The sequence below is a fragment of the Nansenia antarctica genome (assembly GCF_963989245.1).
Source record: "Nansenia antarctica genome assembly, chromosome: 15".
NCBI classification, from domain to species: domain Eukaryota; kingdom Metazoa; phylum Chordata; class Actinopteri; order Argentiniformes; family Microstomatidae; genus Nansenia; species Nansenia antarctica.
Window position 1 is genome coordinate 673,021 of NC_137685.1, and position 25,000 is coordinate 698,020.

Consider the following 25,000-nt stretch of genomic DNA (forward strand, 5'->3'; position numbering starts at 1 on the left):
AACCACTAACATCATCACTATCACTAGAATCACTAACATCATCCCTATCACTAGAATCACTAACATCATCACCATCACTAGAATCACTAACATCATCACTACCACTAGAATCACTAACATCATCACCATCACTAGAATCACTAACATCATCCCTATCACTAGAATCACTAACATCATCACCATCACTAGAATCACTAACATCATCACTACCACTAGAATCACTAACATCATCCCTATCACTAGAATCACTAACATCATCACTACCACTAGAATCACTAACATCATCACCATCACTAGAATCACTAACATCATCACTACCACTAGAATCACTAACATCATCACTATCACTAGAATCACTAACATCATCACTATCACTAGAATCACTAACATCATCACTACCACTAGAATCACTAACATCATCACTATCACTAGAATCACTAACATCATCACTATCACTAGAATCACTAACATCATCACTATCACTAGAATCAAGAACATCATCACTACCACCAGAATCACTAACATCATCACTACCACTAGAATCACTAACATCATCACTACCACTAGAATCACTAACATCATCACTATCACTAGAATCACTAACATCATCACTATCACTAGAATCAAGAACATCATCACTATCACTAGAATCACTAACATCATCACTATCACTAGAATCACTAACATCATCACTATCACTAGAATCAAGAACATCATCAATATCACTACAATCAATAACATCATCACTATCACTAGAATCACTAACATCATCACTACCACTAGAATCACTAACATCATCACTATCACTACAATCAATAACATCATCAATATCACTAGAATCACTAACATCATCACTATCACTACAATCAATAACATCATCTCTATCACTACAATCAATAACATCATCTCTATCACTACAATCAATAACATCATCTCTATCACTACAATCAATAACATCATCAATATCACTACAATCAATAACATCATCACTATCACTACAATCAATAACATCATCACTATCACTACAATCAATAACATCATCACTATCACTAGAATCAAGAACAATTAAGCCTCTTTCACACACAGTTCTCTGTCATTTCCATGGAATCCCAAGCTGTGTCGACCGGGCATTTTCACCGTTCACACATGAGCCAAATGCCGGTAGATTCCTGTGTTGCTCCCTTTCACACATGTCGGCAATTCCCTGGTTACGCGATCTACTTGAATCATTGCATGCATTCAACTGGAGGAGGAACTGGAGCGGGACGGGCGCGTGGGACTGCCATGTACCATATATATATATCTGCCATATCATACCTCCGTTTCATATTGAAAAATATGATGATAAATAGATGTGGGACAGAGGTATGATATGGCAGATGTGTGGTGTGTGGCAGTCTGAATGTTTGGAAGTAGAGAGAAAGATGGCAACTTTTACCGTGAATGACAGGAAAGAGGAGAACAGAGTCCCTTCATCGTATCTGGAGATCTTAGCCAGCAGGCCCTCCAGAATCACCACAAACTGAGACACGAGACACACAGACACAACAACAATCACCAGTAAGGCCAGAAATCACCTCAACTCTTCATATCATTTGTTTTGTTTGTAGGTCAAATATAGTGAGGGAGAACTGTACATCCAAGTACAACCTGATGAAATAAGAAAAGAGGACTGAATGTACCTTTGCCACCAGCAGGGAGATCATGTCCTTCACACTCTCCTCGATCAGCTCGTCTATCTGAGTGTGGTACTGTTTCTGAAACACGGACAGGAACACACGCATCCATTCATTTATAGAAAGTACTTTGGATCAAATTTGATCTTACCCGTGGCAGACGTAGAAAACAACGTCAAAGTAGTGATTTATACAATTTCAACGTAAAGATGACGTTCAAGTACATGTTTATAATTGAGGCCCCTGGTCTAAGCCCTGTTAGAGAGCGTACCTCCTGCCCCATCTCCATGGCACACAGCTTGGCCGACTGGTCCTTGGCGTCCACCATCACGTTGTACATGGTGCAGATGGACGGGGAGATGCGGAAGTCAGTGGACCTGCTGCTCTTGGTCAGCTTGTTCTCAAACGCCATCCTGGTGCTGCAAGATGAGAGGAGGATCTTTAGCGTACAGTCCTCTCTCTGTCTCTCTGTCTCTCTGTCTGTGTCTCTCTCTCTCTCTCTCTCTCTCTCTCTCTCTCTCTCTCTCACACACGCACACACACACACACACACACACACACACACACACACCGTTTGACGCAGTTCTCGATCATGTCGCTGGACATGAGCTTCATGCGGTTCTCCAGGTGCTTGGCGAACTCGTCCTCGGGCCAGTGCAGGTCCCTGATGAAGGTCTGCAGCGCCTCCAGCTTCCAGAACAGGTCCTCCGTCGTCCCGGAGCCGTTACTGCCGGCGCCAAAACACACAGAGGTCAGAGGTCACAGATGATCTGATTGGACAGGGGGGGGGCAGGTGCAGAGGAGGTCGCTGCCCCCCCACACCTCAACACAGAAGCCTTTATTCTGACCACAGACTGACTGTTCCAGACTCACGTCTGTCAGAACTTCACCAACGGTCAGTTCAAGTACGTCAGTACTTCAGTCAGTGCAGTGGGGAGAATAAGAGGACAGGGTTGTCTGTAACTAATCAATAACCATGCTGGAACGCATGATTACCCATAACCCTCAGGTGTGGAGGGGGCTCATGCAGGTGAGCTACGGCTGATCTCTGTCACGCCGGCTACACAGGAAGGGGAAATGGGACAGTGAGAGAGGGCGTGTCTGAGAATAACGGCCTTGATTTGGAGTTGCTGTGCGACACATCTCCTCTGAATATATATGGTGTTGTGGCTGCAGATGATGAATCTCAGGTGTCAGCCCTACAGGACAGGTCCTCTGTCACCGCCCAGGTCCCCAGGCTGCTGGGTGTCCTACTGTAGACCAAACACACCATGCAGGCCTGGCTAGGGGAGCTGCCATCCCGAGCATAGCTGACTGGGACGGGGATGCATGGAAGAGGGGGAAGGGGGGAGGGGAAGAGATGAGAGATAGGAAAGGGGTAGAGGGGTCTCTACTACCTGGGATGCCAGCTGCACTGAAGTGGAGGTCGCTTCAGAGCATTGAGGAGGAGAGACTTACAACCACACGGAGACTCCGCCCGCCACCCTCGCCCTCCCTCCCTCTGACCCCCACCCCCCCACCCGCCCCATCACACTGGCTACTGGGGAGAAAGGTTGAGTCCAGAGACGAACCAGGACCAGCAGTGTTCATACAAGGTGCTGATGGGATGTTCAACTGTACCCTCAGTAGGCAATCAACGGTACAGTCAACCTTTCATGAGCACAGTTCTAACTATTCTCTATAGCTAGTGCAAGTATGAAAACTGGAGGAGGGAGGTGGAGAGATACACGTTTAACAAAGATAAGGATGTCCAGATTGTTACATTTCCACTGTGGTGGTTGTTGAGGTTATGTCCTATGAGACATGGTTTAGGTTGGACTTGTTATCTTGTATCTCTGTACCTCACAGCTCAACAGCATGCATGTTGAGGAACAATGAGGAGCTATCAGCTGCTCATTTCAGAAACAGACAAACTCTCTCTACGCTGAGCCCCTTGCAGCGCCCTTGGCATGAACATGATTGGATTGGTAAAGACCGTAGTAGCGCTGTAGTGTTGTTACTGGACACTACTTTTTGTGTGCAAACAGTACCGAGGTATTTCTAGGTGTGAGCATGACTCACTACGGAGGTATTGTTAAGTATTTAGTTGCACTGTGATTTTAGAAAAACATCTTGAATTCCACTGGGACTGGGATCACCAGATCTTTGATTGAGATGCTGTTTGATTGTCTTCTATAGTCAATGGCCTAAAGCTAGAGGGCATCTTCATACCAAGGCAGCATGCTCTTATGCATTAAGTCTAGTGAACTAGTTGAATACACACTCAGAGTCATATATAGCAGCCATCCATGACGGGGTGGTAAAGCTAGGCATTTGTGGAAGGTTAACTGATAGTCCTGCTGCTACTGGCAGATTTGGTACTTTGGGAATTTGGAGGTTGACATTTGGTAGATTCACATTGGGCAGATTACTTGTTAAACTCCTGCAGAAGAGACAGACAAAAAGAAAAAAAAAGAATCCATAACAGTGGTAATGTAGGCGTTGCAGAAAGCCATGTGACACTCAATAAGTAATTAAAAGTAATTAAATTAATTTAAAAGGTAATTAATTCAAAAAAGAAGAAAGAAGAAATTCACACAAAGAAACATATCAATTTCAGACACATAGATAGCACACATAAACAAGACAGACAGTTATAGAAGCAGTAGTCGTCTTAAGCACATATAAGAGGAGGACTTTAGAATAGGCAACATGAGAGACACACGAGGGACACATTTAAAATGGAAGTAAGACAACGCAGCAAAATCATCTTTAACAAATATAAACATACAGTATCTGTAGTCGAGACAAGGCTGTTTATGTATTGAGCTTATAAGGCGAGCCCCTTATGGAGTTTCCTTTATATAGAAAGCAAAACAAGTGTGAACGGCATGAGAAATCAATAAGCATTCTAGTTACAACTGAAGAAAACAGCAACTCAGCAACACAATAGAATGGAGACCTTCTCTCCCTGGCCACAGTTCAAAGCGACACACACTATGTATGTATGAGGGTTAGTCCACAAGACACAAAGATGGAAACATCTGCTGTTGACCTGAACTAACGACCCTGTGGTACTGCGGGGGGAACCGGGCGAGGGCCCCAGATCTGACACTTCTAGAACACTGCACACATATGATACTTCCACGCTAATTCTGTCTTTAATAATATGTAATATTATTATTTAAGTCTCCAAATAGAATGATTCACGTATTTATCTATGATCTATCTCTTAAAGATAGAGCACTTTGAGCTGCAACGTTTGCAGGAAAAGCGCTATACAAATAAAACGTTATTATTATTATTATTATTATTATTAAAATGTAGCCTGTAAATGTGACGGATGACTATGATGCTGTCAACAGTGAAGCTGCTGTATTGGTCATATAGGAGTGGTCGCTCTCCTAACCCTAATCCTAGAGGTGGTTTGCTCTCCTCTGGGTAAAGGTCATACTGTATAGTCTCCTAGGGTTAGGGTTAGCGTTAGAAGTGGTTGCTCTCCTCTGGGTAAAGGCCTGGCCTCTCCAGCCTCCCTGCAGCTCAGTGACGGAGAGGAAGGTCCCTTACTTTACAGGTTCCCACGACTCGCGCTCAAAGCCCCTGTGAATTGACTGTGCGATGGAGGACTCCATCAGGTCCACATATCTGACCACCAGAGGAGCATAGAGGTCCTGCAGGTGTTTGTGGAACTTCCCGTTGCACAGGTGATCTGCACAGAAGGGAGAGAGAGAGAGGGAGAGAGAGAGGGAGAAAGAGAGAGAGAGAGGGAGTGAGAGAGAGAGAGAGGGAGAGAGAGACAGAGAGACAGACAGAGAGACAGACATTAGTGATGTTATTTTAGTTTATGAGTTTAGTTTAGTTTATGTGCTCATGGATTCATTGTCTACAGGAAACAAGAAGATGGGTGCATCAGATTTAGCAAGAAGCTAATTTCCATCAGTCGTGGGACAGTGGTGTGATATTATCCTATATTAGAGAGCAGAGAGAGAGAGCAGGAACTCACAGTCAGTCCGCAGGAAGTCGTTGAGCAGCTGGAAAAGAGGGAAGCTGTCCCAGCTCTCAGGAGACTGGATCTCCAGGGCCGCGTCCATGTCCAGGGCGTACAGCGCCAGGAAGGTCTCCGCGTGCTCCGTCATGAGGTCTGACCACCAGGCGAACGCCTAGAGAGACAGCAGGGATGTGAACAGAGACCCCGGTCAGGGTGGACAGAGACCCTGGTCAGGGTGGACAGAGACCCTGGTCAGGGTGGACAGAGACCCTGGTCAGGGTGGACAGAGCAACACAGGCAGGAGAGAGAAGGAGGACACAGGGAAGGATCACAAACACCCTGGAGCTTCTCAGAGCTTTAACATACAGTTGTTATTATCAGAGTTTAACATACAGTTGTTATTATCAGAGTTTAACATACAGGTTGTTATTGGAAAGACTACAAACCAAACACAGCAGAGCCTTGCGGAGGTGATAGTGTGTGGGTGTACTGTACTGTACTGTACTGTACTGTACAATGTAGTGGGTGTTTGGTTGCAGGTTAGCAGAGAAATACCTAGCAGATCCACCCACGTTGGGATTAGGTCAAATAACAGGAGGTGGTGGGATGTGACGGTGTAATAACACCTTCCATTGTTATTTAAGGCTTGCACATTCCTGTGGGCTTCAGTATCAGTGTGAGATGATTCATTTGATGTTAAAAATGTAATACTGAGAATACATCTACTATTATACTCTCTATAAAAGGAAATGTGTGTTGACTACTACCCCTGTCGATGACTGTCCTCAGAGTACTGTATGATGTGTGAGAATAAAGTATGCAGTTTAATGAAGTAATAGCGGTCTTGGGACATGTATGTACTGTATGTGCTCTTGCTCTTGCAACCGATCCAGTTGTTCTGGCTGGTGAAGACCTTCCTTAGGGATGGGGTTCTTTAAACCGTAGCAGCCTACCGTCACTTAAGAAGCATGTCATTGTGTATCTACACACAACGCCGATAAAATCATAACGATGAGTGTCAATATTTGGTCTTATTCATCGATAGACTCAAAGGGAGTTACAGCCGGGGGGGCGGGGGGGCCTTTCTCATGCAGGCGTGGAACTCCCAGCATGCTTTGCTCTCCGCGTAGGAGACTGGGTTTCCACCATTCACATCGTTGTCATACCAACACACCTCAGTAGATGTGAATGTGATTAAAGTCCATGCACTTTGCCATCTTACAGTAGAGGCACGCCTAAGACTGCAGCACATAGCATCTCTGCCACAAGATATCCAGAGGGGGATTTAACGTCTAACACCAATGTACTTGTGCTGAATCGCCCCGATAGTTTTGGCGAGGCCTGGAGGGAGGTGTACCCCGTAAACGTGTTGACCTCTCCGCCTCTGCTGGAGTTGCTGCTGTGCTAGCAGTCTTGGCTTGTTAGCTTGTTAGCTCATCATTAGAAAACTGACATTTTGTTATACTCAAGAAGAGAGGGAACTGATTAAACTGTAAAAAGCTTAATCCTTCCCGTTCTGCTGCATGCTTTGTTATTCACTAACCCCGACAAACATCTGACAGAGGGAAGTAGCTCCTAGTAAGTCCTCACTTACCTGGCCACTTACCTGCCCCCCCTACCCCCCCCCCCCCCCCAACATTCACAACGCTAAACAGAACCCACGTTAGTGTTCCAGTACAGGCAGCAAAACAAAGCTGTGCTCCATCACACACAGGGAGAGAGAGAGAGAGAGTGGACTCAGGGAGAGGGGAGGGAGGGGGGAAACGATTCCAGGGAGATGGGCAAATGGGCAGATGGGAAACTGGGGCAAGGCAGAGCTGATGTTCTATTTGGGTTCCCTCCTTTGATGACGGTGGAGAGGCAGAGTCAGGCAAGGCCCAGGCTTCTACAGCACACACAGGCCTCAGCCAGAGAGGCTGACAGGGCAACAATCCCCAGAGAGAGAGAGCAGTCTGGTACCAAAGCTGAGGGGAGTGGGGGGGTGGGGGGGGGGGGGGGGGGGTGCATCATCTACCGGACATGCGCAAACCATTCCAGGGTTAGGTTAGGGGAAGGTCTCATTCAATTGCATCACATACCTCTTTCCCCTGCTTGGACGATCACGGATCGTATGAACAGTGAGAACAGAGATGGACAGGACAGGAATGTTTCTATCAGGCAGTTATTTATTTACAGGGTTTGGGAACAGTTCTTTAGACGAGACAGCAGAGAGATGGAGGAGGAGGAGGAGGAGGAGGAGGAGGAGGAGGAGGAGGAGGAGGAGGAGGAGGAGGAGAGAAATGTTCTAAACTCAGAGAGTGTGAACCATGATCACCAACTTAAGGCTGGATGAGGAGGGGGAGGAGCACATGTTCATGGTGGTATTCACCCCTGAGAAGCACACAGAGCATCCAGAGCATCCACCCTGGGGTTAACCACCTCGGCATGCTGGCAGAGAGGAGTCCTTATTATGGCCCAATGGACATGCTGCTGTATGATCACATTATGCTGCGCAGCCTATAGTGCTTTTACAATGTTGGCTGGTTTTTCTGCACCAACACACCCCTCCCTCCCTCCCTCCCTCTCTCTCCCCCACCCCTCCCTCCCTCCCTCTCTCTCCCCCACCCCTCCCTCTCTCTCCCCTCTGCCCTACGCTAGGCCCTGGCCTCAGAGGCCCACATGCGATAGGGAGGAGGAGGTTTGTGATGGACTGAAGAGAAAGAGAATAATAATGATACTGTACCGATTGATCTCCAGAACTTGTGACTGCCGCCTGTCAAGCATATTCAGAGAGATAGAATAAATCTGCTTATCTGCATATCTTAAGATCACATTGGATCACCTCTAGATCTTCTATAGCATCTCTACTGTACATGCTCATCATGCTTTCCTGTTAGCTTCTTATTCTTATAGCAAATACAGTCAAACTGTTTAGTGTCGTTTCTACTCATAAAAGGACATTGTAAACATTGAATGAGCATGCATTAGCTATTATTATCTAACCTAGATGCTAACAACTAGCCACCTGAACTGTACCGTGTTGTACTGTGCATACTGAGCTAAAATCAATCTTTCAAGGCAACCAATTGTTTATGTAACATTGCACCACTGAGCCATGAATTATGAATTAGTGGAGGAAACTGCACATATCACCACCCTCCACTCTAATAGGCCTGGAAAGGATAGTAGTGCACTGGTACAATGTTAACATGCTTTACTCAACTCCCATTAAGGCCTTTCTATGTTTGAAACAAAATACCTTTGTTTAGTTACCCCTAACCCATACACAAAGACAGCTTTATACATGTTTATTATCTTGTGTCAGGAAACGGCTACCTCCATGCATGCCCACGGTGTGTCTGAGGTAGCAGTGAGAGTAGAGAGGGAGAGGAGGGGGAGGAGGAGGGGAGGAGGGGAGGAGGGGAGGAGGGGTGACCCACTCACCTCTGCATGGTGCTCCTGGTTCTGCTGCAGGACCTCTATGACTAGCTCCGCCAGGCGGATCGTCTCCTCCAGCTTTTTGGCAGGCGTGACTAAGCGACCTACGTTCTCTGAAGCAGAAGGATGAGGGTGAGGAGGGGGGTTAGTAGAGCACAGAGGGGTGCGCTGGGACGGGTTCTATCTCTTCAAATAGAATGTCTCACCTAAATCTTTAACTCCTCTGTATAGAGGGCTGTTCACTAGGGTTTTGGGTTCTCACCACAGTCAAATACGTTACTACTATAAACAGAATATAGGGCAGTATCTATCTATCCCCAAGACTGTTGTTGATTGACCCTTTGGCTGTCTGGTAGAATAGCAGGCACACAGACCACTGGTTCTAGAGATGATATGAGACCCAACGCATGCACACGATGTGAACTGGTGGAGTGTGAACAGTCAGTGTGAGGAGGCATCAGACAACACAGGTAGAGGTGATTAACAAAGAGTTGTGATACTCAACATGCAGAATGACGTCCACCAAAGGCTGCTGCTGGGCTTTTTAAAACTGTGTGTTTGTCACTGGCATGGTTGGGAATTAAGTCCAACTAAGCAGCAATAATTGTGACTGTGATATCTATACATATATATATCTACTGCTGACATATAATGAGTGTAGACAGTTGAATGTGGTGGAATGAGGTCACCAGAACATCAGAGCATAATGTGGCAAAATGGGCAAAGACATCAGAACACTGAGTTGAACGACTCAAACGAACTTCAAATGAAAAGCACATGGAACTGTACATGTAACTGTACAGGGAGAATGGTCATTTACCACTGATATTTGTCTCCTTTATTCTTTATACATAACTATGTTTAGTTTCATATCGGTGGCAAGTCACTGTTGCTTTCCAGCGGTCTCTAATGTGCTGTTGTCAGGCTAATGCCAAAGTAGAACTAAAGCACCAGAAGTGAATCACGTCAGAGGGCTATACTTAGCTACTTAGCTACTTAGCCCTGATGTGACCTGCGTTGTACTGGGCTACTTTATCAACACAGATAGTTGTGCTGTGTTGTGTTGTGTGGTTGTGTATTACACACATGTGGCCATGCTGAGGAGTACCCTGAAGCTCAGAGCATAGATCAACATGTGTGAATAGATCACATGTGTGAATAGATCACATGTGTGAATAGATGCCATGCAGTGCTGTTAAGCCAACAGGGAACGACACAGGAGTCCTGGTTAGGCTACGGGATCCTGAACTACATAAGGCAGCCTGAAGTAATGATAATGACCATCATGATAACGAGGGATTATCATAGTCAGATATATCATACTTCACCCATATCCAATGTGTTCGACTGTTAACAGGATGTGAAACATACAGTATAAAGTATCCTCATAGAGGTCATGACATCATAGAGGTCCATGACATCATAGAGGTCCATGACATCATAGAGGTCCATGACATCATAGAGGGCCATGACAATAATCCAGTGAAGTTCCTCTATTCCACAGCCCTGAGGGCAAATCTGGCAGTTTGTATTGACGTGCTGCAGCCCAATTATCTAAAACAGCTCAGACTTCTACAAATGATGATGTGTCTGTCTGCTAACAGCCACTAACCTACTGTATGTCATGTTGAAGATATTTCTCAACACATTGGAGATGCTACACTTTATGCACACATTTATGAGAGATTGTATTGCTTTATACAATTATAAATCATTTAATTTCCTTGATTAATTCCAGTGTCAGGAAAGTAATTAAACATAATTTCATTAATGAAAGATTTCACGTAAAACATTCTGTTCAGTTCATTAGTTAGGGTTAATTAATTACCTGACATGACTGGAACAGAGATGGAACTGAACCCAACCCTGGTGTTATAAAGTCATACAATTTCCCTAAATATTTGTGTCCTAAATGTTGGCATAATGATGCCACCATAAGGAGCGGTGTTGACCGAACATGCTAAGATGCTAAGATGCTAAGATGCTAAGACATGAGGGTTGTAGAGTTTATGCAGTACTGTCTCTGTGTGCATCTGTTTATATGTGTATGTGGTCACAGTACTGTATATGAGTACACATGCCTACAGTGTGTGTGTGTGTGTGTGTGTGTGTGTGTGTGTGTGTATGTGTATGTGTATGTGTGTGTGTGTGTGTGTGTGTGTGTGTGTGTGTGTGTGTATCGAGGCTGAGCCGTAAGTCAAACAGGGCTTCACCTGGATCCTTGGGATCCTTTTGATCTTTCTCAACTTGAGAGAAAAAGAGAGAAGAGACAGAGGAGATAAAAAGGAGATATTTAGGATTAACACACTCTAGGGTTATAGGTATTCGTTTTTTGCGTGAGAAGCCGTTATTCATCTCCATCTGACCCTCGAGCATTGAGAGAGAGAGAGAACTGGTCGGAAACATTCCAGAAGGCCAAGGAAGCGCGGTCGCTAGTCGATAGACAAAACTCAACAAACATAGGTACAGAAACACTGAAACACCGGCCTAAGGAAAAAATTCACAAGCAAAAAAGCGACAAGTAGATGTTTTCAACAAACAGACAAAGCTCAGACTTGTTTTAACACATAAGACATAGAACAGCTGCCATAACCAAAGACAAGGACACACTGGTGGTGGGTTGAGTTAAAACACGTATAGGAACACTGTATGCATACACCCAATCCTGTCCTCCTCGTATGTAGTTCTGCCTCGTATGTAGTCTACTGCCTCTGGGGTCGCAGTGTAATATCCTACCTGTCCCGCACAGCACTGACACATGACCAGACGACTGAAGGAGATAACACAGAAGCAAAGTAAAAATGCATTCAAGTCACAGGCATGTGGGTGTCCAACCAAAAGAAAGAAGCTTAACAGACCAGATCATTCATGTTGAGACTACAGACAGATGGTGCCTGGCTGCTCTGCCGCAGAGCTGCTCTCTGCACTCACAGCTCTCTCACAGACATGAGCCACAAATTAAAAAAAATGCACAGAGGGACAGAGGAGGAGGTGGATATCAGCGAGGGGGGGAGGGGGGGAGGACACGGTGAGTGTGGGAGGAGGGAGGGAGGAGAGACAGAGGAGAGGATGAGGAAGGTACTCACGGATGGTTAAATCCATCACTTGTGACGCCAAGCAGAAGACAGGGTGCTCATACATTTCCCTCTTTTTCCCTACGAGAGAGGATCGGTGCATGCAAGAGGCCGGGGTCAGAGGTGAAAGGTTAAAGGTCAGAGGCTGATGGGAGGAGGACTGTCCTGGTGAGGGTTGGGGTCGGACTGCTGGAGGTCCAATGACTCGTTTCTCACCAGTACATGGAGAGAGTCTCGATATTGGACCAGAAGCATCAGGACAGAGGGAAGTAGGTTCTCTCAGTATGGTTGGAAGATAGTAAGGAATGAAAACCTTAGTATCTTTCGCACCCTGAGGTATTTCTTTCTAGGCATTGACTACGATACATTAAGTGTATTTAGGTTTTTTTCAAACAGGTCACATAGATTTGTTGTCGTCAACATTTCAAAATGTTCCAAGCCATAAAAGGCACGCCAAGGTGTTGTAAGGTGATGTTATACGTGTTATACATAACGGGTAGTCCCATGCCTGGAAGGAAAAACCTTTCCATCATAGTTAGCAGCACATGCAGGTGACAGATGTTGGGTTGTCTGTGTTGAATCCCAGCATTCTGTTGCATTGGCTTCAACACTACTTATCACAGCAAGCAACCAAACGTAGTGATGGAAGAGACGAAGCCAACGACTGGAGAGTAGAGAGGAGGGGAAGAGGAGAGGAACAGAGGAACAGAGGAACAGAGGAACAGAGGAACAGAGGAACAGAGGAACAGAGGGAGGAGGAAAGTGGTCCCCAGGAGGATGGGGAGAGAAGGGAGGAGAAGGAGGAGAAGGAAGAGAGTGGTCCCCAGGAGGAACAGAGGAACAGAGGGAGGAGGAAAGTGGTCCCCAGGAGGATGGGGAGAGAAGGGGGGATAAGGAGGAGAAGGAGGAGCAGGTGTCCGTTTGGCAGGAGAGAGAGAGAGAGAGAAGCAGAGCCAGGAGGAGAGTTGGAGAGGGGATGAGTTAGTTTGGTGGAATCAGAGGAGCCTAAGAGGAAGGATCTGATGTGGGGCCAAAGGGAAGCTTCACTAGAGGAGATCTGAACATCCAGATCTGTAGACGGACGTTCTGTCAGATCTCCACAGGACGCAGCTTGAACACGGTACAGGGGGGCTAGCAGCGAAACAGACCTCAGGGCTTTGGATTTGAATGCATTTTTACTCACACACCTTCTACACAACAAGCCAACGTGACCTACAGAGCACCACACAGCTAAAGCAGGCCTGGAACACACGGGAGAGTTAATTGGCTAAGTGGACAAGTGACCAACCTGACGACCTGTGACGTGCGTTAACGTGGGAGTTATACACTACATATACATATATATATATATATATATATATATACGTATACACACTACATCCAGTTAACGTGAAAAGAGGAGACGAGCATTTTACGTCCAAGGTAAAAAAAAATAAAATAAAAATCATCATAGTGGCTTTTCTTAATTTCTTGTTTTTAAAATACATTTTCTAATATTTTCCCAATATATCTCCAACAGAGCAGAATGGCTCTGAAGGTTCAAAAGTCACAGACAACCCTCACATGACTCCGACGTCATCGAGACAGACACCATGACTAAACGCAGCTGAAACTGTCCATACTGTAACACAAATAAACACAACACTGTATCTGACAGACTACAAAACCCCTACAGTATATCGATACAATAACTGATTAATCAGCATCATCATCACAATAATAACATCAGTTGCAGGTATTCAGATAATAATTATATCAAGCACAAATATCAGCACAACTAATTCCTGGGCAGCTGTCCTACTGCATAGTGAACGTGTGTCAGAAGCCGGTTACCTTCGATCTGAGCGTACTCTGTGATGCGCTGGTAGTTGAGCTGAGCTGCCTGCTCCAGACATTTGCGTATGACTCCTTTCACTTCCTCTTGTGGAACTGGAGTCACAATGTCCTTCATCAGGACCTGAGGGTCAGGGTAGAACAAGTCTTCCAAAATGGGTTTCATTTATTTGTATTTTGTCGATTATACAGTACGAGGAATGAGCTCTGACAGATTTATTAGCTGGCAAGTTTCTCTAAAGCAGCGATTCCCAACCTATGGTCCGCGAGAGTACTGCCAGTGGGCCGCCAAATCATGGGCAAAATATGTTTTTATAATAAAAATGTTTACAAAAAGGTTTTAATTTAAAAAATACATGCATGGTTCTGTATTTTTTTCTTTAAAACCTTCAAAAATGCATCATCAGTGTGCTACTACTAGGCCTACTGCACTGTATGTATGATGACTGTATGATGATGCATATGGAATATCCAATAAGAATGAGAGAATAATGATGAAACACCCCCCAACATTTTTTTTCTGTGTGGGCCGCGAATACTTTTGAGGTTTTTAAGTTGGCCTTGAGTCCAAAAAGGTTGGGAACCGCTGCTCTAAAGCAAAAAGACTCATTAAGATAACAAAAATAACAAAAGATAACGAACCCTCTCCAGCAGAGACAACGTGGCCTTCAGCGCTCCCTCAGGACGACCGAACGGGAAGCAATATCTACAGACAGGACAGAACCACCATGAGACAACTCTGGACTGGGATAACAGGGATGAAAAGAACAATACACTCACCGACACGTTATTAGGAACACCTGGACACTTTCTCAGTCATGCAATTGTCTAATCAGCCAGTTGTGTGGCAGCAGCACATTGCATAAAACCCTGCGGCTACAGACCAACAGCTTCAGATGATCTGCAACCATCGACCGTCAGAATAGGGACAGCATGTCTCAGTGTTAGTGTTAGTGATTCTCTCAGTGATGTTGACCATGGCAGGGTCGTTGGGTCCAGATGGGCTGGGTATTTCTAAAACGATTGAAACGCTGTGTTGATGAGAGAGGTCGGCCTCCTGGTAACTCAGAGCACAGCCCAAGCCCGTGGCATTCAGGCCCGTCCCTACCCTACCCGACGAGCTAAGCATTTACCCCGGCCCGAAGCCTATTGATTTATTATTATTTTGAAAAAATGTGGGTTGGCTAGCTCACCTGAAGTGTGTGATCTGGTTCTAGCTCACCTGAAGTGTGTGATCTGGTTCTAGCTCACCTGAAGTGTGTGATCTGGTTGGCTAGCTCACCTGAAGTGTGTGATCTGGTTCTAGCTCACCTGAAGTGTGTGATCTGGTTCTAGCTCACCTGAAGTGTGTGATCTGGTTCTAGCTCACCTGAAGTGTGTGATCTGGTTCTCCAGGATCAGACGCAACCTCTCTTTGATCTCTTCAAAGCGTTCCTTCTCATCCACCTTCACCGTGCCCAGCCCGTCCGGCCTGCAGGACACACACACACACACACACACACACATTAACACACACACACATTTTAAATGCTTTATTTATGTCCACATACATGTACAATTCTAAAGGACATAAATACTAACAGCGCATTTTGATATCATGGAAACAATCTGTTACAGTAATGCTGAGCCAACAACCAGTTCTGCCACACACAGGATGTTATTCACACCAGATGATACCAGTGGGTTGACAGATACAGTATCAGTACTGTAAAACAGACAGTCTCCAGCTCATGGGTACATGAAGCACCGCCTTCTCCATATTGGAGGGCTCCAATAACAGCAGATACTGAGCAATATTTTGCTAACTGTTTGGCCCTTCTCTTAGGTAGACCAGCCATTTGAAGGCCTCTAACAACAGACTTATGAACATGGCCCAGGCTGCCAAATATGAAAATGGCCTGCTCCAGCTGTTGGTATTTCAATATCTTGGTTGAAAAGGCTTCCTCTAGGCTATGGTCAAAGGTGCAGCCAACTTCTAGAATAAGCACCTCTCTGTGATTTTCGTTGACAATTACAACATCGGGGGTGTTTGCTGAAATATTAGAGAACACTCCTAATGACTCTTCGTCACTACACAAACTGAACATGCTGGGCTTTACAGTGGAGTGCTTGTACAGCGTTGCGGCAGGCCTGAATATGGAAAAGACACCCTCTGACACACACACACACACACACACACACACACACACAAACACAACTTCACCTCCATGAATCACAAGCTCATATGAGGCCAATCGGAGGAATACAACAATTACAGCATAAGAATGATAACCTGTGTGTGATGCTGACATGTACAGTATAATATTCCTCAGCTTGTGACCGTCCCTGTGTTTACCCTGACAGTCATGTACATCATCTTACCTTCTGGGCTCTTGGGTGAGCTGAGGTTTGGGATCTTTTCTTTTTCTAAACTTCATTTTGTTTCCCCGTTTAGCGCCGGGCCCTGGCTCTGAGCCCTGGCCGCTCCCAGGGCCCACCGCCGCCCCAGAACCAGAACCAGAACCCAGCTGGCAGCACCTGCTGCCCTCTCTGACTTTATAGGGATGGATGGGAGGACGAGCAACAGTGATATTATGAAACTATGGCAACGAAACAAAAGGAACAAAAAGAGAAAGAAAGACAAAACCAAGAAAATACATAACAAATAACAACAATACATAACTGATTTTTTAAAAGATGAAAAAAATGCAAATAATAACAAGATACAAATCTAAAATGATATATAACAAACAGAATATGACACACAGAGACATGGAGAAATCATAAAGCTATGGGACAAGATGACTCTGATGATTTAGGGCCTTTTTCACTTCGCATCATGGCCATAACCCGAACCCTCCTCTAACCCTCCTCACCAGCCTCTGGGTGTGTGACTGAGATCCAGACCATAAGTATCTCAGGCAGGGGTCCAGCTCGTACCTGTTCCCGTGGACATGAGAGGCGCAGAAAGCGAAGCTGTAGTGGAGGAGCGTGGGGTCGATCATGTTGCCGTTGTCTGACCTCTGCAGCAGGTCTCCCAGGTAACACAGGTGCCTGTGACAACCCCGGACTCCGTTCCTGGCACAGTACTCGTCCAGGACAAACACCTGGCCGGGGCTGAACCACCCCTGTGATCAGAGAGACAACAACAACACACTCTATCACAACTAGAAACAACGTCCTCTATCACAGCTATCATCCACGGCTCAGGGAAGGTTCAACACTCTGTATTCTGTGAGCTTAGAATGATAAGGTTCTATCTCCGTTTAGGGGAATTGTATTTTATTAATTACATTAACTAAACATTTTTTACATTTTAAAAATAACACCACACAGGCATTAATAAACACCTAATGGATCAGATTATGTAAAAAACTAAATTCTGACCAAAAATGGAGATCTTATACCTTATAATTCTAACGTCACGATTTGAAGAAGACAAAACACCGTCACCAACTCCTCCTCCTGTCACAGTGGGGTTAAGGAGTGAGTTCAGGAGGTTCAGAGACTCACCAGGCAGCAGAAGGTGTCGTTGAGCCTGTGGTCCAACGTGAGCCGCTGCACGGTCTCAAACAGCGAGGCGTGGTCAAAGCTACAGGGGTTAGCGGAGATAAACTCATCCATGCCGTGTTTCTGAGCTCGGTCTGCGTCTATCAGGCCCACCGGCACAGGGAGAAGGACAGGATTCAGAGGAGAGGAGGTCAGCGAGGCACAGAGGAACATCGTCACGTCTCTCTATCTGAACACAACAACACTGGGTCTGTCTGGCTACTGGTGTTTCCAGGGCAAATTATAAACACTTACAGCTTTACATTGTCAACTTGCATCGTATCAGACAGAGTCCATAGAACTGATCTGGAGGTAAATGTCATTCTGTTCATCTGTAGCTAAGCTCAGAAGGGAGGGTGCGTAGGACTGTGTGTGCATGCATGCAGCGTTTTATTCTGTTATCGTGTCTCGTTCCCTGATGACCATTTTGGGTGTACGGAAGATCCGAAACATGTAGATGTTGAGATTGAGAAAGTGATGGCTTAGATCAAATATGATGCATTCTCATTCATATGTATTCAATAGATTCTGCCATTCGCGATTGGTGAATGTCACTCAGTTTTCTGACAAATGATGGGTTGTGTGCTGAAAACAAAATTTGAAATCAGAGAGAAGAAGTGTGGTTTTTTGGATTGCCTTGTTTTTTTAAAGAGGAAGTGTAAACGTATGGGCTTTCGTGTGTCTACACAGTTTTCTTACGTTAAAAAAGATGGGTACAGAACACTACCTCCGGGGGAACCGCTTATAAATAAAACAAATATGCTCTTTGCTTCCCAATGCCCTCTGGGAACAGTCAAGTGACTGAGTACTGTATCTGAAACTAAACAATCTCTTGTTCGCACTTTCCCTAAGTTCTAAAGCGGATCTACTGTGGTTTATGGTCTGGTTTGTGTTGTGATGACCTTTGACCTGAACTACAGTGTAAGTTTTGATGAGGCCAGAGAACCGTGGGTTCTGTACACATAACACTAGCATGTAAATAAACAACTTGCTATGATGATGATGACGATGACGATGATGACGATGATGATGATGATAATGATGATGATGATAGTGGTGGAATAAGCCTATTATTGAGAACCCTCATCTTATTAAAAGCACAATAGTTCCAATATTTGATTCAATGAGATATGCCCACGAATAATAATACTTACATTCAATAGTAAATAATTCTAAGACTATTGGTGATTCATTGACGTCCTGTATGTGTATGAGAGGGATTCAGATAAGGACAAGAGAGGTGTTTATGTCTTCAGAGTGACGGAGGTCATGTCTATGTCATGTCTATGTCATGTCTATGTCATGTCTATGCCATGTTAACAGAATGAGGATGGTGTGGGCAGGGACACTAACAGCTAACTGTCTACAGCACTGACGTCTGTCAGCCTCGCGATCAAGAGGAGAAAAGAGGAGAGAGGGGAGGAGTCATGGCGGTGATTCCCAGTCTCTGGTACTTGGTAAAGGGGCGTACAATGTTCTATTAGATTAGGTTCGATTAGATTAGGTTCGTCCACACGAGTGGACCAACAGGTTGTGAACACCTGCAGGTAAACTAGTCAGAGAGATGCTACCAACATGGTCAAGGGTGGAGGGGTTAGAGATGAGCTACGGGTAAGAGAACGGATTCAGCAAGAGGAGTTACGGGGGGAGTGAGAGAGGGGTGAGAGGTAAGAGTGGGGTGAGAGAAGACACCAAAACACAGGTGAGGTGTGACTGAGGGCACACTGGTACAATATGCACAGGAGGAACAGTGGATGGTCGTGGTAGCATAGAACATGTTGGGTATGTGGCCAAAGAGTGGTTGAGTGGTGTCAGAAGGAAACGTGAGGAGAAGACAGTTAAAGAGAGAGTCAGCGATGACAAGGTGAGGGGGGTGAAACAGTGGTCTGAAAAGGGCGGACACAGAGGACCATATCAGGGTGAGGGAGGTGGGGGGAGTTACCTGGGCGAGACGGGACGAGGGAGTGAGAGAGAGGTTGAGATAGGGGGGCAGAAGCAAGGTGCCCGAAATGTGTAGAAAAAGTGAAGGCACAGGGGACGTCTCTGTTTGTTTTTAAATGAGGAAATGGAGTTTGGATTTTGGAATAGACTGAATGAACTATGGGGAACATTATCATATTTTGTGAGTTCTTATCGATGATGATGATGTCATCATCTGAAGGCAAGAAGATGAGTAAAAAGACTGATTGTTTTCCATGTAAATAGGCAAATACTCTAATCTAAGTAAATACTTAATGACATACATAATATCATCACATGCTGTACTGTAGAACAGTGTGACTTTTCATTGTGCTTTTCAAATGTCATGCACATCTGCAGACCCATTTTCAACTTTGGATTCCATTTTTTTTTGGCATTCCTTTTCTCTTAACATTTGCAAGTTGACAATACTTGAGTATGTTGCAGTGTATTCATGATCTCTACAGAGCACAGTAACAGCCATTCCACTATCGGAGTACTCTAACAGGGTAGCAATACAATTAGGTGCAAGTACATGGGTAAATAGCATGAAGCCGACAGAGGCAAAAACTGTATCATTCTCTGGGAGATGGGGGGAAATTAAATAAAAAATTCCAGTAATTCCATCAACGGAATGGACACATGACACAGGTGTTCCCCTGTTCAGGCAATCAAAGGGCAATCAAAAAAAGAAAAGGAAATGAGATATCTCCCTCCTAGAGGTGCTCCAACGCAGCTAGCGTCTATCTACAGGCCCGTCTACTGGGGGGAAGGGGGGTAGGCCGGAGTATTGTATGGTAAGGAGGGGTGGTATTGGCTACTCCTTGTCATTGGCATTCAGAATACTCCGCGTACATATTTGCCAACTCTCTTGAACAGAAGCCAAATGAAAATAACTTAAAGCAATTGAGCCCTCGGAAGTAAAGCATGAACCCCATCACCTGTACGTCGTCCCTCTAAAAGGGTCAAAACTAATCTCACCCAAATGTCAAAAGACGGTCACAGCGTTCTGACTACTCTACTCTGGGAACTTGGAAACAATGTGGGAACTCACTTCTTTATCAGTGATGTTAACGACAGGATGTTTCCTGTCTCAGAAAGCTTGTTTACAAGCGATACATCCAGACAAAATGTTCACATATTCATAACTAGATTGTGTGTGTGCCTAAGGCAGCCATTTTGGCAGTTTTTCTGATGGCATTCTGTCACATTGCGCCATCTCACTGCTTTACTCTGAGGGTCTTAAACACCAAATACGATTAAGGAGAGAAGGCAATTATGCAAAAATCATAAGATACTATAATATTAACTTTAATCATTAACGGAGCCAAATTATAAGTCTAAAGAATTAAATACATGCATCCTAAACTAGCAAGAATGGAAGCTTATACTTATACTTATCAAACCTCAAATCGAGGGAATAATTAAACATAAAATATAGGTTATCTACTAAATGTCTAAGTCTAAGACATGGAGCGAGACTGGAGAGGAGGAGAGGGAGAGAGAGAGGAAGCACGTTGCATTTGTCAGATAATCAGCGGGGATTATCTGAGCTGTGCCGGCTACAGGGAAGCACTTACCCTTGAGTCCAGCTAGAAGACAGCAGGGTAAGAAGGGACAAACCAGAATAACATAAAGACTAGCAACAGGGCTGGAGGAGAGCAAACACGAGAGACCCTGGCCTAGAGCGTCAATACTAAAGAAGGGTACAAGCAAAGCATGAGGAAGAAAAAACACAACGCAAAAAACAACAACCTGTACCAACATGAGTTTTTGGGCAGTGGGGTGTGAGAGTGTGTGGGTATGTGAGTACGACAAAAGATTTTAGATACAGTATAGTGTAGTGAGAGGGGGAGAGAGAGAGACAGAGAGAGAGAGAGAGAGAGAGACAGAGAGAGAGAGACAGAGAGAGAGAGAGAGAGAGAGAGAGAGAGAGAGAGAGAGAGAGAGAGAGAGAAGGGTTCTCATCACTCTGCTGCAGTTGATTTAGTCTAGATTTTGGACGTTTACTGTAGTTTATTCACTACAAGTTAATTTCACGATGCCTCACTAACAAACAGTATACAGTACATAGTTTTTTTTTCATGAACAAAATATTAGATTCATTTTGCTTTACTGTACAAAGCAAATCCTAGAGGTCCACTGGCACATACACGTACCTCCGGAGCCCAACGTAAACATCCAGTTCTAGTTGTATGTGTAATTGATGCCAGTGTCCTCTTACGAGGGAAACTATGAAGGCATTGGACGGGTTACAAGAGAAACGTGAAAAGTAATAACATCATCTAAATAATAATAATAATAATAATAATTAACTTTTATTTGTATAGCGCTTTTCCTGCAAACGTTGCAGCTCAAAGTGCTCCAAATGGACTGGAAGACGTCCAACATGTCCATCTGCCTACCCTTCCTACAGCATACGTCTGTCTAATCTATTAGATGACTTTCAATCAAGAGCAGCACTCATCAAAACCTCTGGAGGCTAACCCAATTAAGAGCAGACCGTGACCTGAGGTTCAGTAGAGGAGAGAGTAGACTCATCTACGCTCCAGACCTCTCAGCACCTTCATAGCATTCTAGAATCAGACAAATCGTCTGCAGCAGAGTTCCGAGGGCTTATGTATGTTATGGTCCCTGTGCCATTCAAGACCACCAGGGGGTGAAACATGTATGCTTGGTGCGCCACAATGTTTCAGAGAGGAGAGGGAGGAGGAGGTCTGTGCCACTGTGAGGAGGCTTTGAATGGCATCAGCTGGTCTTAGAGGAGTTCAACTAACCACAAGAACCATCACATACTGGACAAAGAAACCAATGGAGAAACAACAGAGAATCTATGTTCATGTTGTAGATTCTATCTCATATTACAAAGTGCTATAGTTGGAATATGATGAATATTAAAAACACATAAATGATCTACAGTATAAACATTAAACTTTATTTTCCTATTATCTGAATAGCGCAGTCCCTGGGTTAGACCTATCCGGGTGTCATAGTTGAGCTTGTAGTTATATATATATTAGGAGGAGAAAAAACGTCTACAACCCATTTAACAAAAGTTTGGAACATTAAAATAGTCGTTAGGGTAAATGTTTCTTTAACTTAAGGAGGTGAAATATGCACACCAAAAGACAGATGTTTTGGTTTGAATAGCAGGATCTATTATGTAGAGTGTTCTCTAGTGTTGTAAATGTCCTCTGGCTCTGATACAATATGTCAATACAGTGGATGTACTAGAGTGCACTTCTGACACAAGGTTAATCTGTTTAAGCTTCACTGCTGAGACAAAGCAAACTGGGCTTATACAGTATCATTACATCTGAAGAGAAACAGCAGCCTTTCGACCGATTTCACCATTCAATTGTGATTCCAAAATCTAAGTCGGTTTGTTTCTTTAATGGAAGGGGGACACAAAAGAGACGGTTACAACAGGAGTCAGGACGTGGAACAGATGCCACACTACTACAGACAGTCTTACCTTCACTTTGCTACCTGACCAGTGGGCTGCTTAAAGGTGCGAGTAAAGTGACAGAGCAGTTAACACTACAGAGAAAGGCTGACTGAGCAGTGGTTGGACGGGCGCAGTGATGTGTGGGCCTATGAGAGCTGACCACAGTGGTGTGTGGGCCTATGGGAGCTGACCACTGCTGTGCACAAATGTTGCCGACATAACAACATTACACAGCCTGAGGCTAAACCTCCCTGATACCAAATGCATGTTTACTAAGACAACACTGTATAAATGCCTACTAAGATAATGTTTACTAAGATAACACTGTAGATTCAAAATAGATCTCAGAAGATTAAAATCAACACTATCAGACCATGTTAGTTTCTTGGCCTTATGAACATTATTATGAACATGATTAGTGGTTTGACCTACAGTCATGTGACCTACAGTCATGTGACCTACAGTCATGTGACCTACAGGATGTCATTGGCCTGTGTTATCTCTCTTATTGTTCAGCTGGGTTGATGTCAGAGAGCATGTTAATTCCTTGAGCAGGTCGATGGAGGAGAGAAGTATGGGAGTTGCACCTTTAAACACATGTGAGTGGTGACAATGAGGTGAGGCCCATTTGGATGCTGGGCAGACCTGCGTGACAACATGAGGGTGTACATGTGTGCTTGTGTGTTATTTCTAACAGCAAATGTGTACAGTATGTGGCTGCTGCACTGTGGGACGCATGGCGTGAGACGTTCATGGGTGAGAGCTTGTTACTGGGTCTGGGATGAAACCTTACTTCTGTGTTTCGCTGGTGAGGTTGTGCATTGGTTTACTTACAGAACTGGGAGATGGGAGCATCCATTTGTGCTGCGGCACCCCCCTTGGAGTTGAGTTTCTGGACCTGAGTGGGCGGGACAGGCTTGTGGGACTGGCCCGTGGCCCGGTACATGGCCTGGACCCACAGGATGCGGTCCTGCTCGTCATCGCTGGCGAACACCACCGTGTCTCCCTCCTTCACCGCGTTGAAGAACGCCCTGCCGCCATCCAGACCTGCAGTAGGGTTAGGGTAGGGTGAGACAGACATGTTAGGGTGAGACAGAGAGGTTAGGGTGAGACAGAGAGGTTAGGTTGAGACAGAGAGGTTAGGTTGAGACATCACAAGTGGATGTGTGTGTGTCTGTGTGTGTGTGTGTGTGTGTGTGTCACTGAGAGAGAGAGAGAGAGAGAGAGAGAGAGAGAGAGAGAGAGAGAGAGAGAGAGAGAGAGAGAGAGAGAGAGAGAGAGAGAGAGAGAGGAATAAATAGACAGAGACCGAGACAGAGAGGGATTATCTACCTGGCTGGGGGTCGGTGTAATCCACGGTGTACCCATCGAGCTGAAGAAGTTCCTGTGGCTCGGACTTCTTCTCTCTGTAGCTACACATGGCGAAGGTGTACTGGCTCACCTACAGCAGAGAGGATATCAATATCAACATTACAGTGGGTAAAAAAGCATTTGGTGTTGTGATTGTAGATGTATTAGTGTAGTTGTTGTGATTGTAGATGTATTAGTGTACATGTTGTGATTGTAGATGTATTAATGTAGTTGTTGCAGTGTTAATGCAGAGGAGGGTTAGGGCTCTGTACAGTGTTAATGCAGTGGAGGGTTAGGGCTCTGTGTTTATGCAGTGGAGGGTTAGGGCTCTGTCTGTACCCACCTGCACCAGAACGAAGAACCGCTTCTTCCAGCGTTTCCACACATTTTTGCCAAAAGCCCACAAGTACCTGAAATCAATTAATCAATCAACCAATCATGCTTAAAGTTATAGCATGTCATGTGTGATGAACGCTGTTTATGCTGTTATAACTGCAGCAGTGTCACCCAGTTCATAGCAAGGTATCCAAAGCATTTTATGAGGAAGGTTTTGAGATGAATAGCCTAAACTAGTACCCACTAGTATCCACCAGGTGGAGTAGTACGATACGATTCACAATATCTTTCCACTGACTGGCTGCACGTGACTAGGAATTAGGTCAGGGAACTGAGAAGGCTGAGAGTTCTAAAAGAAATAGATGGAAAAAACAAGGCCCTTCATAGAAAGGTTGTTGGGAGTACTTCCTCA

General features: G+C 44.9%; 1 protein-coding gene across 5 annotated transcripts in view; it reads right to left on the reverse strand.

Moving 5' to 3' along the window:
- Nucleotides 1–25,000, reverse strand: part of cadpsb (Ca2+-dependent activator protein for secretion b) — a gene marked incomplete at both ends in the record, with an annotated part of 92,132 nt that overhangs the window by 6,360 nt on the left and 60,772 nt on the right. The window contains 16 exons of one of the 5 annotated variants that reach the window (XM_080545662.1): nt 1,439–1,522; nt 1,683–1,757; nt 1,948–2,095; nt 2,248–2,403; nt 3,940–4,098; nt 5,223–5,364; nt 5,659–5,815; nt 9,067–9,173; nt 13,968–14,091; nt 14,610–14,673; nt 15,337–15,438; nt 16,887–17,074; nt 17,460–17,596; nt 23,737–23,949; nt 24,235–24,343; nt 24,596–24,662. In XM_080545662.1, the coding sequence (XP_080401788.1) occupies nt 1,439–1,522; nt 1,683–1,757; nt 1,948–2,095; nt 2,248–2,403; nt 3,940–4,098; nt 5,223–5,364; nt 5,659–5,815; nt 9,067–9,173; nt 13,968–14,091; nt 14,610–14,673; nt 15,337–15,438; nt 16,887–17,074; nt 17,460–17,596; nt 23,737–23,949; nt 24,235–24,343; nt 24,596–24,662 (2,032 nt within the window). Of the gene's footprint in view, nt 1–1,438; nt 1,523–1,682; nt 1,758–1,947; nt 2,096–2,247; nt 2,404–3,939; nt 4,099–5,222; nt 5,365–5,658; nt 5,816–9,066; nt 9,174–12,146; nt 12,216–13,947; nt 14,092–14,609; nt 14,674–15,336; nt 15,439–16,886; nt 17,075–17,459; nt 17,597–23,736; nt 23,950–24,234; nt 24,344–24,595; nt 24,663–25,000 lie in introns of all 5 variants that reach the window. The other 4 variants (XM_080545663.1, XM_080545661.1, XM_080545665.1 and 1 more) reach the window with 4 other exon arrangements.